General features: G+C 47.7%; 1 protein-coding gene across 1 annotated transcript in view; it reads right to left on the reverse strand.

Annotated features, from left to right (window-relative positions):
* The window catches only part of BCR (BCR activator of RhoGEF and GTPase), a 95,130-nt gene extending 80,995 nt beyond the window's left edge, over positions 1-14,135 (reverse strand). The window contains exon 1 of the mRNA XM_009910974.2: positions 12,141-14,135. Coding sequence (XP_009909276.1) covers positions 12,141-13,653 — 1,513 coding nt within the window. The 5' untranslated portion in view covers positions 13,654-14,135. The remainder of the gene's footprint in view (positions 1-12,140) is intronic.
* Positions 14,136-15,799: the final 1,664 nt, after the last annotated feature.

Genomic DNA, 15,799 nt, shown 5'->3' on the forward strand with positions numbered 1-15,799 from the left:
CCAGTAAGATCATGGAGCAGATCCTCCTGGAAGCACTGCTGAGGCAAAAGAGCAATGAAGAGGTGATTTGGCACAATCAGCACAGCTTCACCAAGGGCAAATCCTGCCTGACAAACCTGGTGGCCTTCTATGACAAGGTCACAACATTAATAGATGAAGGCTGAGCAACTGACCTCATTTACCTGGACCTCAGCAAAGCCTTCAACATGGTCCCATCCTGAACTCCAGGCTGGTGCAGTATGGGTTTGATGGATGGACCATTCAGAGGATACAGAACTGGCTTGATGGCTGCACCCAAAGGGTGGCTGTCAATGGCTCCATGTCCAAGTGGAGACCAGTGCCAAGTGGAGTCCCTCAGGGATCAGTACTGGGACCAGTTTTGTTTAACATCTTTGTTGGCAACATGGACAGTGGCATTGAGTGCACCCTCAGCAAGTTTGCTGACGACACCAAGCTGTGTGGTGCAGCAGGCACGCTGGAGGGAAGGGAGGCCATCCAGAGGGACCTGGACAGGCTGCAGAGCTGGGCCCATGACAGCCTCATGAGGTTCAACAAGACCAAGTGCAAGGTCCTGCATTTGAGTCAGGGCAATCCCAGGCATCAATATAGGCTGAGCAGAGACTGGCTTGAGAGCAGCCCTGAAGAAAAGGCACTGGGGGTGCTGGTGGATGAGATGCTCAACATGAGCCAGCAGTGTGCACTTGCAGCCCAGCAAGCCGACCACCTCCTGGGCTGCATCAAGAGAAGCATAGCCAGCAGGTGGAGGGAGGTGATTCTCCCCCTCTACTCTGGTGAGACCCCACGTGGAGTACTGTGTCCAGTTCTGGAGCCCCAATTACAGGAAGGATCTGGAGGTGATAGAATAGAATAGAATAAACCAGACCAGGTTGGAAGAGACCTTTAAGATCATCACGTCCAACCCATCAACCAATCCAACCCACCTAAACAACTAACCCATGGCACCAAGCACCCCATCAAGTCTCCTCCTGAACACCTCCAATGACGGTGACTCTACCACCTCCCCGGGCAGCCCATTCCAATGGGCAATCACTCTCTCTGTATAGAACTTCTTCCTAACATCCAGCCTAAACCTCCCCTGGCGCAGCCTGAGACTGTGTCCTCTTGTTCTGGTACTGGTTGCCTGGGAGAAGAGACCAATCCCCACCTGGCTGCAACCTCCCTTCAGGTAGTTGTAGAGAGCAATAAGGTCACCCCTGAGTCTCCTCCTCTCCAGGCTAAGCAACCCCAGCTCCCTCAGCCTCTCCTCATAGGACTTGTGTTCCAAACCCCTCATCAACTTTATTGCCCTTCTCTGGACTCGTTCCAGCAAGTCAACCTCCTTCCTAAACTGAGGGGCCCAGAACTGGACACAGGACTCGAGGTGCGGCCTAACCAGTGCAGTGTACAGAGGCAGAATGACATCCCTGCTCCTGCTGGCCACACTGTTCTTGATGCAGGCCAGGATGCCACTGGCCCTCTTGGCTGCCTGGGCACACTGCTGGAAGGTGTCCAGAGAAGGGCCACGAGGATGATCAGAGGGCTGGAGCATCTCTCCTATGAAGACAGACTGAAGGAGTTGGGGCTGTTCAGTCTGGAGAAGAGAAGGCTCCGAGGAGACCCAATTGTGGCCTTCTAGTATCTTAAGGGGGCCTACAAGAAAGCTGGGGAGGAATTTTTTTTAGGGTGTCAGGGAGTGATAGGACTAGGGGGAATGAAAAAAAAAAAAAAGGGGTAGATTCAGATTGGATGTTAGGAAGAAGTTCTTCATCATGAGGATGGTGAGGCACTGGCACAGGTTGCCCAGGGAGGTGGTGGAAACCTCATCCCTGGAGGTTTTTAAGGCCAGGCTGGATGTGGCTCTGAGGAACCTGATCTGGTGTAAGGTGTCCCCACCCATGGCAGGAGGGTTGGAACTAGATGATCCTTGAGGTCACTTCAAACCCTAACAATTCTATGATTCTATGAAATGGTTCCCAGGCTCCCCATTGAGGAGAGCACAGTTGACTTTTCTGAAGATACTTGAGAACTAAACTCCCACACCAGATCCCTCCACCTGATCAGATACAAGCCCATGCAGTTCTGTTAGCAACATCTGCCTTTTGGTCTCACTACAATCAATGGTCTTTTAAGAAAGAGGGCAACAGCAGACCACGGAGCATCCAAACTAGGTACATGATTTCCAGCATACTTCGTTCCTGTGGGCAAGTTCTTTGGGAAAGAAGCTAGTGGAGAAAAGGCTGAACAAAAGGTTCACCTGCACACTTCCTCAAGTGCCTGTCAGCCCCTTGCAATGCCTGTGTGAAGTGTACTAGCTTGCTGTCCCAGCTAGAAGCAGCTCTTGATGGCCTGTGAGGAGCGTGCTTGTAGGAACAGAGTGATGGTTGTTCAAACAAGTTGGGAAGAGCTCTTCCACTTCAACATTCATCATATAAAGACTCAGAGAAAGGGGACAGTCTGCAGGAAAGAAGGACAAAGGCAGGGACATGTTTTTTTCTGGAACTTCATGTGGCAATGCCCTTGCTGACCATAATTTGGAGAAAAAAAAAAAAAAAAACAAAAATCAGGATAAGAGAGAGGCAGTTGGATGGTGCCAGCCACACAAACCTGCTTTCCTGTGTCTTGCCTCATACCAAGCAGCACAATCTAATCTCTTCTGGGGAGTCCTGAGCACAGCCAGGCTGACAGGTCATTGCTATCTTCCTGGGCAAAATCACACCCTGCTGTGTAATTGCAGAGTGCAGCAGACAGAGTTCCCTGTGCTGGTGTGTGACTACACCTCCCTGGTGTCAACACACCAAGCACAGTTACTTTACAGCAGTTCAGCCAAGTTTCAAGCCTGATACTCCAGGCAACAAGGTATTTTTCTTCAGAACAGATTATTCCAGGAAGCTGCTGGCCCATTTTAAAAGAATACACAGACAGCACTGCAGGTGACTGAGGGTTTTGTTGGGTTTTTATTGTGTGGGGTTTTTTAACTATCCTAACAATTGCAGCCTGCTGCAGCCTCACCCATATTGTGTGTCCAAAATGGGCACTCCTTACCTAGCTTTGCAGCCAAGGGAGTACATAATTTTTGATAACATAATAGCTGGAACAGATCCCATCAGAGAAGTAGCTGCATTTCAGTGCTGAGGGTAGATTACTCTAAAGACCTTCAGAAGCAAACAGAGTGAGCCAAGGCAGCCCAGTGCACTTCTCAACACATCAAGGACTGGTCACAAACGCAGAAGAGCAGCTGAGTCCAAACCCACAAGCTGCTCATTATTAACTACTGCAAAAGCTGTCTTAGATTTTGGCTAACACTACACGACCCACAGCAGCCTGCTACACTTACAGAAAGGACAGAATACAGAATTAACCAGGTTGGAAAAGACCTTTGAGATCAACGAGTCCAACCTATCACCCAACACCATCTAATCAACTAAACCATGGCACCAAGCACCCCATCCAGTCTCTTCCTAAACACCTCCAGGGATGGTGACTCCACCACCTCCCTGGGCAGCTCATTTCAATGGCCAATCTCTCTTTCTGTGAAGAACTTCTTCCTAACATTCAGCCTAAACCTCCCCTGGTGCAGCTTGAGACTCTGTCCTCTTGTTCTGTTGCTGGTTGACTGGGAGAAGAGACCAACCCCCACCTGGGTACAACCTCCCTTCAGGTAGTTGTAGAGAGCAATAAGGTCTCCTCTGAGCCTCTTCTTCTCCAGGATAAGCAACCCCAGCTCCCTCAGCCTCTCCTGGGCTGTGCTCCAGACCCCTTCCCCAGCTTTGTTGCTCTTCTCTGGACATGTTCCAGCAACTCAACATCTTTCCTAAACTGAGGAGCCCAGAACTGGACACAGGACTTAAGGTGTGGCCTAACCAGTGCTGAGTACAGGGGCACAATGACTTCCCTGCTCCTGCTGGCCACACTGTTCCTGATACAGGCCAGGATGCCATTGGCCTTCTTGGGCACCTGGGCACACTGCTGGCTCATGTTCAGCCTACTGTCAACCAGTACCCCCAGGTCCCTTTCTTCCTGGCTGCTCTCCAGCCACTCTGACCCCAGCCTGTAGCACTGCATGGGGTTGTTGTAACCAAAGTGCAGAACCTGGCACTTGGATGTGTTCAATCTCACGCCCTTGGACTCCGCCCACCTGTCCAGCCTGTCAAGGACCCCCTGCAGAGCTCTCCTGCCCTCTAACAAACAGAACAACACCTGTCCCTAGCTTGGTGTCATCTGCAAATCTACTGATGATGGACTCAATCCCCTCGTCCAGATCATCAATAAAGATATTGAACAGGATTGGGCCCAACACTGATCCTTGGGGCACACCACTAGTGACTGGCTGCCAGCTGGATGTGGCACCATTCACCACCACTCTCTGGACTCGGCCCTCCAGCCAGTTCCTATCCCATCGCAGTGTGCTGCTGTCCAAGCCAGGGGCTGACAGCTTGGCCAGGAGTTTGCTGTGGGGGACAGTGTCAAAGGCCTTCCTGAAGTCCAGGTAGACTACATCCACAGGCCTCCCCACATCCACCTGGCAGTCACCCGATCATAGAAGGAGATCAGATTGGTAAGGCAGGACCTGCCCTTCCTAAATCCATGCTGGCTGGGCCTGATCCCTTGGCCATCCTGTAAGTGCTGTGTGATTGCACTCAAGGTGACCTGATCCATAATCTTGCCTGGCACTGAGGTCAGGCTGACAGGCCTGTAATTCCCTGGCTTCTCCTTCTGGCCCTTCTTGTGGATGGGTATCACATTGGCCAGCTTCCAGTCTTCTGGGACCTCTCCAGTGAGCCAGGACTGTTGAAAAATGATGGAGAGCAGCTTGGCCAGCTCATCTGCCTGCTTTCTCAGTACCCTAGGATGGATCCCATCCGGTCCCATGGTCTTGTGGGGATCCAAGTGGCTGAGCAGGTCTCTAACTGCTTACTCCTGGATTACAGGGGAATTACACTGCTCCCTGACTCCATCTGCCCTCTTGTCACAGGTCAATCTGCAAAGTAATTCAGGGTTTTGGGACACTTCAGAGCAAGACCTAACTATGTGAAAGCTCCAAAAGAGAATGAGGGTTTCTTTAATGTTATTTTTAAAAGAAGAAAGGTGGATTTACTGTCCACAGAAAAGAATTCCTCCCTCTGCAAAATATGTATTCTTAAACACCAAACCAAACCCACAACCAGAAGCAACAGAACCTGGTGAAACGACCACAAGTAACAAATGACAGAATATAAACCCTAGGCAAAGGGCAACACCAGGAGGCACAATTCAGTGGTATAACCCAACAGACAGAACTTCACCAGTTGACTCTTCCTAGAAGCCCATCACTGTGGATTCCCACACACATGCTCCTCATGTATTCCTGTAGCCATGAGCAACTAACTTGGCTCCAGCTGCCACATTTGGGAAGAGCTTTCTCTGAAGCAGAGATCCCAATTACATTTGCAATAATCTGATTACTACCTCAGCTATAACCTGGTTAAGAAAGGGTCTGAGATACCATTTTGGCAGCTGGGCAGAAGACAAAAGGGAGACATGCTTTTGTTATTTTAGTAACAGGAAGACCTGCAGACCACAGTCAGATTTTGCGACAGAAATGTACCATGCTAGATTAGTTTTCCTGTTCAAAACGCATACAGCAAAACTCAAAACAACTTTAGAGAAGCTGTGGATTTGAGAGACAGACCGACAGTGAAGGACTTCCTTGTGGTTTATGGCTACTTTCACATCACATGTAATTTAAAGATAGGATCAGGAAAGCAATCCACTGTTATCAGTGAGCTGCCCAAAACCTGCTTTGCAACTAAGACACTCAGGTTGTTGTTCTGGAAGCATTTCACTCACAGGCAGTTCACCCAAGCTAACCTATGCCACCATCTCTGTTGTCACTTGCAGTCTACTCCTCTACCTGCACAGCAATGTTGCCATTCAGCCTTTCCCAGAACACCACTTCTTTTCCTACATGTGCCAGCAAGAAATGACTCAAGTCAGTGATATTTCACCAAGGAAAGAACAGGATCAGGTCCTTATTATTCTTTCCATGCTTATCTGACTGGGCAGAACAAATCAAAGAGAAGATACTAAGAAACAAAAACCCTGCTAGTCTTGGTTTCTCTGAGGGAAAGCAAGCTCCAGATAAGCTGTGCCTGCATCAATCAACAGTCTGGTTTCCATGAACAGCATTGTGCTTCTTTATGGTAATTGAAATGGAGTGATTCTCCTCAGCTTGCCAAGCCTCACCTCATTAACCTTTACAGACCGACCTCCAAAATTCCTTGAAGCTGAAATACTGGTCCCCCTTGCTCCTGCACAATAACTGTTTATCCCCAAGAGACTGGAGAGAGAGGGAGGTCTGGAGAATAAACTGCTAAACATGCTAGAAGATAGAGACCTGTCTCCAGGCTATTACTGGGGCCCCAACCTTCACAGGCTTCATCCTTTACTGGCCCACCTTTCAGACAGTCTGCAAAGCCAAACCTGGGTTACAAACCACCTCCCATCTCCCTCAACACATCTTTAAAGAGTCAGTGTCCTTAGCTATAGTGTGCTGCCCAGCATTTAAATAAGCACTTCCCACACTTTAAAGTTTGGCTAATTTTATAGTTAGACCTTATTTCCCCTCACCCCACGTCTGTTACTCAGGATGCCTACTCACCATTCCACCACTGCTCAGGGCAGGACCAACATTTTGTACACAACCTTTTTGTGGTTTTCTTCTGAAACTATTTGGACAGAGGCTGACAACTGTGAAGCAGCAGGGATGCACACTTCATTCACATCTGCCAGTCCAGCTGCTTTGGCCACAAACCAGCACTTATTCAGTACTTTGAACAGCGGCAGAAAGGACCAGAGGAGCAGCTCACTGAACCACAGCTTTAATACTGTGGTTGCACTTGCCTACACATTTCCTGCTCAAATGAAAGGCATTATCATCTTGTGTGGCATTCACTGCACTGCTTTAGGGCCCTAGCCCCTGGCTCTGTGAAATCACCATGCCGAAATCACTTGGGTCCAATTGTTTTGGCACACAGAACACATTCTAGTCTGTGGTCATCACAGTATAGATGCTGCATGGATACCCATATGGCTCTATTGCAACTTGGTCCTAATCTTGAGTTCCTACAGCACTCCCTAACTTTAAGTGTGCACTGGTATTACATTTCACCTGCCCTGCCACAGCTCACTGCCTGCGAGGCCCGCACACAGCAATGGCAGCTGCACAAAGTGGGCTCCTCTCTACTGCCAGACAGGCTGCTTTTAAACTGTTTGTAACTATGAAGGGATGACAAGCAGTATTCTACCTAATCCATCACTTGCAGAATTCATAGCTCTCTGTCTGCTTACTCCATAGGAAAGCCAGCCCCCCCTTTAGTATCTCAATGCTGGATCACAAGAATGAGCTTTACACAGACAGGCCATGTGCCCTCAGCACTCCCCAAGGCTTCCCAGCATCAGCCAATTACTGTATGTGTTGGTTTAAACTCTCATTTCAAAAACAGGTGCTTTGTGATTGCAGGAGAACCTGAAAGTTGGGGCAGGGGAAATTCTGGGATTTAGGGTGAACCTAAGAAAAGCAAATGCAAAATCTGCCTGGATGCCATTACTTACAGCAGGGCTGAGGTAAAAGCTTCTGGAAGAAGGAACAAACCAAACAAAACAGGACTGCAGCATCCGCTCTAGTCACAGAGGACAAAGAAAAGGTTCCATAGATTCCACCAAACTGAGCTGGAGGGAAAAGGGAAATCTGGCAGAGAAAGAGAGGGAGCTCTTCACTCCCCCAGACTAAGAGGGGTGTGGTAGCACAGGCAGCCTGATAATCTCAAAAGCCACTTAATCACTGGAAAGCAAGGAGTGGGGAGATATTTAAACAGTATCTTGTCACCAGTGCTCCTGGGAAATCCACTGATCATCATGCAAAGGATTAAAACTTTTTAAAAGTAATAGCAGAATGAACTAAACACCTGCCAGAGACTGTTTAAACCTTATTCTTGACTCAATATAAGTCACAAACTGCTAGCAGGAGCCATGGCCAGCAGCCCTTGACAAGTGAGCTACACCTTATGAGTATTCCTACATTTCAGATGTCAGAAGGAAGTGGGGTTTGAGGTCTGCATCAGTGGCTGACAGGGCAGTTATGTTTCGAAGCTGCAGTACCACTGGCATGTACTCTCATGAGTCCTCTGTACCACTGAAACACTGCAAAGCACTTTTCAAACTACATCTTGTAAAGTCCAAGTGGAAGAAGTGCAGAACAAAAAGACTTGTCCAAGGGCTCAGAATGCACAAGTGACTCAGGAACAGACCTCTGTGGAAGCTGCTACAGAACAATGTCCTTCCATGACCATAGAATCACAGAATTAATCAGGTTGGAAAAGACCTTTGAGATCATCAAGGCCAACTTATCACCCAACACCATCTCATCAACTAAACCACAGCACTAAGTCCCTTATCCAGTCTTATTTTAAACACTTCTAGGGACGGTGGCTCCACACATTTTGTGTTTCCTTGGGGCTTTAAAGTTAAGTGGTGTCCAGGATTACCTTATGAACAGGAAATTCAGATGCTTGCCTATCTGGGCAAGCAGGCTTGCACAAACTGAAGAATCCACAGCTCTGAGTAAGCATGCACTTCAAAATGGCATTCTGCTCAGCTGAGATAACAGCAATTTTGAATCTTTCAGTTCACATACACAGATGAATTACAGCACTCTTTCCTCAGTCTACATCAAACTCACTAAAAATATATAGAACACTCCCATGCTCTTCAGAAAGGGACAGTCAGCACTCCCACACTTAGGGGAAGCTAAAATAAGTAAAACTTTACTCCAGTGGAATTAAATTACACGTATCCCCAAACTGACCTTCTATTGAGTACTAAGGGTGTTGGTACCCTTCTAAGAGCACTATCACATGTTCTCAAGTGAACAGAAGTCACTATTGCGGTATTTAAAGGAAGCAGCTTTGCAGGTGAACTTTATCTATATGGACTCCAGATAAAAAGTTCCCTGCTCTTATGCAGACAGATAAAAATCACTTCACAGATGGAGCTGAGAGAGAGCACACACTGATTTTATGAAGCAAGCTACAAAGCCAAGCAACCACTCCAGTGGATTTCTCAGTTAACAAACTTACTGGTAATAAACCTGGCCCAACTGAGGCCATGCAAGGGCTCACCACTGTGTCATTGCACTGTGCAAGCCTCCCTCTCATAAGCAGAAATGCACAATGGTGGCTTCTCTTGTGCCTGTCTTTGCATCTAATGGTTAACAGCAGACACAATTTTAAAAATCTTGTTCCTCCTCCATGATCAGAGTAAAAATATTCAAGCTTAATGCAGAGGTAAGAAGTGTTTTTGTTCTATTTCCACCACAGGAAATTTGTGATACATAATTAATCCTAACATAAATATCTTTGCCAGGCTCTGTTAAGTACATTTAATAGAAAGTACAGTTATAACCCAATCTCAACCCCTGAAGCTCTCATTCTGCTCCTTGGAAAAACACTGAAAGCCTCAGGTTGATTTAAGGGTTTTGATAACCCAGCTCCAGATTCACATTTTGGCTTGGATCCCATTCACTTGTGAGTTAGGTGACCTCTTTCTAGTCCTTTTTTGTAGTACAACAGTAGGAAATTATCACTCAGCTGTGAACTCAGGAAAGAAATGGGACCAAATAGCACATGTCCACTGGCCAAGCTGAAGATGCACTGGGACAGCAGATCCACACAGAACTTTGCATCGCACCTGCCCACACCACACCAGCATTAGGATGGCAAAGCCAGCAGCCACACAAAAATCTGAGAGCTCAAAGAAGCCAAATACTATTGAGCAAACTCCATTGGATGCCAATTAACATTAACCCTGCCCAGACCCTGCTGGGATTCAAACTTGGACACTCTGTTCAAGCAAAACTTCAGGGATGCCTGGCAGAACCAGTGACTGAACCACAGGTGCAGGAAAAGCTGCCTGCATCTGTAAACTGCTTTCACACCATGTGCTGATGGAGAACAGTCTGCATCAGAGCATGAGAGCTGGGAATGGTAGCCAGGCAGCTAAACACACAGTGATTCTTCATGCCTTTTGTTTGGTTTATAAACATAGAGGGTCTGCCAATTGGTTTCACATCAAAATTCATACTAATCAGGAAAGTAACAAACCCATCTACAATGCTGCTCAGTGGGACTCACGGGGAAGCATGGTCCTCCTGTAAGCGTAAGCCTTTTGGGTTAAGTGAAAAGTTGCCACCAGCTAATGTGCAAGACACTAATGATTAGCCATCTGGTGAAGGTTCCTGCTAAGCTTGCCATGTTACCCCCTATGCTGAGGAAAGCAGAAGGTGGATCAGTTACATTCTGTCCTTGCCTGCAATTGTGTGGTCATCCTTTGGAACTAGACACAAAGCTTTCCAGCACAACCCTGAATTGGAACTGTTCTGACTTTCCAGCAGTGGTTTTTTTTTAATCACTGCATCCCAGCTAAATTATTTAAAACAAAAATTATCTGTCGGGTTTCTGAAAGGTGAATTCTCCCCAGGCTTTACCAAACTTTTGTTATTTTTGCCCCTTTGTTTCCTTCTGCAAAAAATGCAACTGCCAAGAGACTTCCCTGTCATCTAAAGAGCATCAGTAAACAAGAGCAGAGACAGATGGCTGCAGCTCAGTTTAAACCAGCACAAGATTCAGCCTCTCCCTTGTATTGCAAGTACTACCCATAAGATCCAAACATAAGCATCAAACCGAACAAGAACGCAGTAGGCCCAGATAGAAAATGAGCCTGGATGTTCAATCTGGTAAGGAAGAAGTCACTGTGAGGGCAGGCTGCTGAGGTTTCATCTACAGTGTACACCCATTACAACCATACAGCCTTCCAATAATACAATGAGATGCAAGGATGGAATGGAGGGGGGTGGCGTAGAAAGGAAGAATTCTCCCTCCATTGTTGCTTGCTAAAGTATTGCTGGCAAAAAAATACAATCAGCAGGGAAAGTAAAATCAGGGATCTCCTTCCAGCAAAGTTACTATTCTGACAATTAATACACTGAACTCACACAGCCTGAGAAAGTGAAGCATGTCTGACAGGCCTTTCAATTCATCTGCTGCTTCAGGAATTCATCACTTTGACAAATAACAGGTTAACCCTTTATTAAAATGACAGATTCAAAGAGACAAAGAAAACCCACAAGACAACTCAAAGATCTAGAATTATGAAAGTCTATCAAAGCACTCATAAAGGCGTTTTTCTTATTTGTGGTTTTGATGGTTTTCCATTTACTGCACAGGCGACTACTGATGTTAGCACATGATACAATTTACATTATGTGCCTTGCTAAACACATTCAGACATCCACCTACACTCAATAAATTCTCTGAACCAACACAGTTCACTATTTATCTCTTCCACCACCAACAAATTCACTGCAATTCCACAAACACACCTGGATGCCTTGATGGCTTACACAAAAACGGGTTCAAACATTGCCCATTCCTCCCCAAACACAAATTTGGACTGCTGAAATTAAATCAACAGCTCTCCCTCAGGGCTTCCTGATATTCCAAGTTCTTCCTCCTCTTCATGATAACAGAAACCTTCAAGAACAGCATTGCACAATCATCATCTCTAATCAGCTCTAACTGAAGGATGACATGAGGCAGAACGAGAAACTAGCACTCCAGTTAAGGCAGACAGGAAAAAACAAGATTGTGGGAGCAGCATCATTCCTGGTACAGCTCTAGCAAAACCCTCAGGTTGTAGCATGTTGGCACACCATCAGTGCTGAGGAAGAGTTTAACTACTCCTCAGTGCAAGAACAGGAGGGAGGGAACAATTCTGAATGGTGAATAATTTTGGCCCCTTTTTACCTCAGTGTTCACAATGAAACTTTAAGAACTGATTAACGTGGGACTCCACTGATCCTCTCAAGAGGAGCCTGAATTAATCCTGGGAATCCAATCTGTATTCCCAAAATGCAGTCTGGCATGTACTTGTGCAGGACCATCCTGAAACAGGACAGCTACAAAGTAAATGCAGACTTCTCACGTTACACAGTTGTCCCCATAAGAGCAATTCACTCAGGGTCACCTGGGAAACCTCTCCCATTCATGTCCATGATTCTATTTCTTGCTCCATACATTCTAAAGACTAAACAAAAAGCTGGTACACACCTGTATCCCCATGGAAGCAGCTGTCCTGGTGACATCTCCCAGAAGGCAAATCTCCATCACTTGGCCAGATCTGTCCTGTTTTTCTTACACCCACAATGGTAGCCTCAGACACAATGACCTGCTGCTGCCTGTGCCGCTTCTGAGACTGGGGTGTTGGTGGACTGCTGCTGTCAAAGGACTGCTGTGAGTTCTGGGAGGGAGAACGGCTCTTGTCCCGATACATGCGGTACGTGGTGGGGCTGGGGGAGACGTGGCTGGACTGCCCTGAGGAGAAGTCTTCCTCACTAGAGGTAAGGTTCTCATTAGAGCTACAGTCAGGAGTATATCCTCCTCCAATATCTTCAAAACTTCTGGGGGAGTAAGATCTCCTTGGCCATGTGAGATGCTTTTCCTGGTCAGTCGTGCCCTGACTTCGCAGCACAGGTCCTTTCCCTTCTCCTTCCATCATTCCACCAACGTAGATACTTTGATAGGGTTGAAAGTCCATGGGCTGCCAAGGTGAGCGGTTGCTACCATTGGCATTAATCAGGTTATCTTTCAGAAACCTGGGGTTCAGTTCAGCATCCTCATACTCTCCATCATAGCCAAAGCTGCTCTCTGAGGACCTTCCCCTGTAAGCAGGCCTCTGGAACTCGCTGAAGCTTGGTACCATGTTAGAAGGGAAGGAGTGCAAAGACTTTTTGCGTTCCATTTGCATGGCTTGACTACCAAGGGAGCTTATTTTATCAGAGACATCTTTGTCATTGACCTTTACTAAACCCTTCTCATGATGATACTCCATGTTGACGTAAAAGGGCTTTTCAACAACATCCTTGTTATCTCCAGAAGAATGGGAATTAACCTTTTTAATCCTCTCAAAATTGGACCTTAGGGCTGCCACGCTGGTACTATTACCTCTCTCCTTAGTAAGAGGCTCAAATGAACCCTCCTTCTCGGCAGACCCCACTAGCCTGCGACTGGAAGATGATCTGTGTTTGGAAGGAGAACCATCTGTATCACAGCGATTTTCCATATCTTCTACAACTCTCTTCAGTTTCTCTTCACCATAGTACTTACACCTGTCCTGCTCTCCCTCTCCATGGTGTGGGCTGTCTGAAGGTGATAGGTCTGACCCATCGCTCTGGGTAGACAGCTTCCGCAGAGAGGGTATCCTGGGTTTGAACTTTTCCTCCTCATGGTGTGACTTGCTTTTTTCATATTCATCTTGGTCAGCAGACTGGTGATGATGCAGGTCTTGGATCTGCTGCTCTGCACCCCCTTCAGGCAACTGAGAAACACGTTTAAAACCCCATCTCTGCCTATCATAGCTTTTCTTCTCCTTTGCCAGAAGAGTCTGCAGGTAAATCATGCGGAACCTCTCCTTGTTGACCTCCATCTCCAGTCTCCGGATAGATGCTTTGCACATCTCCAGCTCCTGTTCAATGTCTCCAACAGATTTCAGCTCCATCTTAGGAGGCTCAGAGTCGGCAAATTGTGCTTTCCAAGCCTCCACAAACCCCACAGGGTCCACCATTTTGCATACAGGGCTAAGTGGAGAATACAGGAAGGAGGCTGGAGAAAGAGATAGGTGGAGAGACTAAAACAACCGGATCTCACATGTAGAAGCAGAAACAGCTCCGGCAGGGTCAACTCAACGCGTCTCTTTCACGATCCATGCAGGCAGGGAAACTGGGAAGCAAACGGCAGTCGTCAGAGCAGTCTCTCGTCCCCGTCTCCTTCAGCTTTTGCCGCCCGAGCCCCGCCGTACGCTGGCTACTCTCTCCCCGGCATGACCTATCTTTTGCTAGCGAACAACAATGCTCCCAATCCAGCGAGCTCAGAGCACTTCAAAGTGGCTGGACAAAGGAGAAGGCTCGGAGCGGGGGAGGGAAGGCAAATATCGCCCCCCACCCACCTACCTCCTGTCGCTGCCGTCCTGAGCAAAATCCTCAACGCAGCCACGCTCGGGAGTCCTCCGCTCTGTCCTCCCCTCGCCAGCCCCCGTGTTGTGCTTTCTCTTTCTCTCTCCTCCTCTCCCCCTGCCCCTCTCCCTGTCTCCTCCTCCTGGCTATTGTGCTGTCCTCCGGGCGCACACGCTCTCCGGAGCCTCGGCGCGGCGTGTCCCGCGTCGAGCTCTGCCGCTACCCGTCGGAGCCCGAGCGCCCCGCGACCCCGCGGGAGCTCCCTCGGCGCGGCAGCGACTGCCCGCGGCTGCCCATCGCGCGGCCCGGCTCTGACGGCGGCGGCCCGAATCGCAGCGCTGCGGAAGGGGAGGAGAGGGAAGGAACCAGGCGCTGGGGCCTCTTAAAGGGGCAGCCCGGGCCGACGGCGGGAGGCCGTGCCCGCGGGACCCAGCCCTGCGCTTGGAGGCGGCTGCCGGAGAGACAAAGGCGAACTCGGGTACATTGGCGACCGCTCACGCCTGCAGCCACAGGCCCGGACATCACCACAGGCATACGTAACTATACCTAAGCCTGGGCAAGAACATAGCAGACACATCTACCCTTGTGCGCAGAGAGAGCTGCTGTTCTCGTCCATACATCCACACTCTCATATATTATGTATAAACACCGGCACGGCTCTGCTCCGTCTCGTGTGTTCACAGCAACGCTCTCCCCCCAGGCACTGATGCAGTTCACCTTCAAAGGTCACAGTTTCCCCCATTAATGTAAGCACTGTTTGGTGGCAGGCTTGTCCTTGACTCAATCCTTTCTTCCATGCCAATAAAGGACAAGCTGGATTTCCAAGATGGGCAACTTTCACTCCAAAATCATTGATATTAACAATAAAGGCTGGTTTGTTCAGGCAGTAGGCTTACTTATATTCTCTCCCACATATTACCCTGGCCCAAAGAGCTCAGTCCCCTGTCTTGGCTCTGGGTGAAGGTTGACAAATGATTTAAACAACAGCTACTGAGCCATACCCCTTCCGAAACCACACCCCTCTATGCTGCCCGTGCACTATTTCAACCTCGGGAAAAGTGGCAATACACCTGAAGTTCTGCTGTGCCTGTTTGGATGATAGGGAAAAAAGTGAGAGAGAGGCTTCTCATCCCAGATCAGCCTGCTCTTTTCATGTCTGCTGTGAGGTGCATCTTCTCTTGTATCTTATGGGTAAAGAGGGTAGGATATAGCTCCAAGAAGAGCTAATCAAATCCACTAAGAATGAAAAGCTCAAGTCCACAGAAGTGGCTTTCTTACCTTTGAAATATGTATCTCCTAATCCATTGCAGTTTCTCTTTATGCTTTTTACAGGCCAAAAAAATGTGATTGGTATTTTCAGACACATCACACATGGCTAATCATGCATTCAACTGTGCACTGTTCATCCTTCTTGAGTTTTGTTTCCTGGCTGTAACCTCTTTCCTGCACTTGTTTCCTCAGCTTTTAACACATACAAGCATCATCTGACCTATATGGAAAACAGATTATAATTCAAATCACAATAAAATCTAGATAAATAATACCTCTATAAACCTTTCAAGTAACCTCACTCTTGCACAGAAATAAAATTAATTGGCTTCTCATCATAGATGCTGTGTCCTGTTCGATTGCCTTAGTGTCAGTTTGAACAACAGAATTCTGGCGCATGATCTATTTCTAGTGCCAGGTTTAAGCCTGTGCTGCCATGGTTCTAATGACAGGTATATGTCACTGCCATATGTTCTGGGTTCATACGTC

The sequence above is a fragment of the Dryobates pubescens genome, chromosome 25 (genome assembly GCF_014839835.1).
Source record: "Dryobates pubescens isolate bDryPub1 chromosome 25, bDryPub1.pri, whole genome shotgun sequence".
Taxonomy (NCBI): Eukaryota; Metazoa; Chordata; class Aves; order Piciformes; family Picidae; genus Dryobates; species Dryobates pubescens.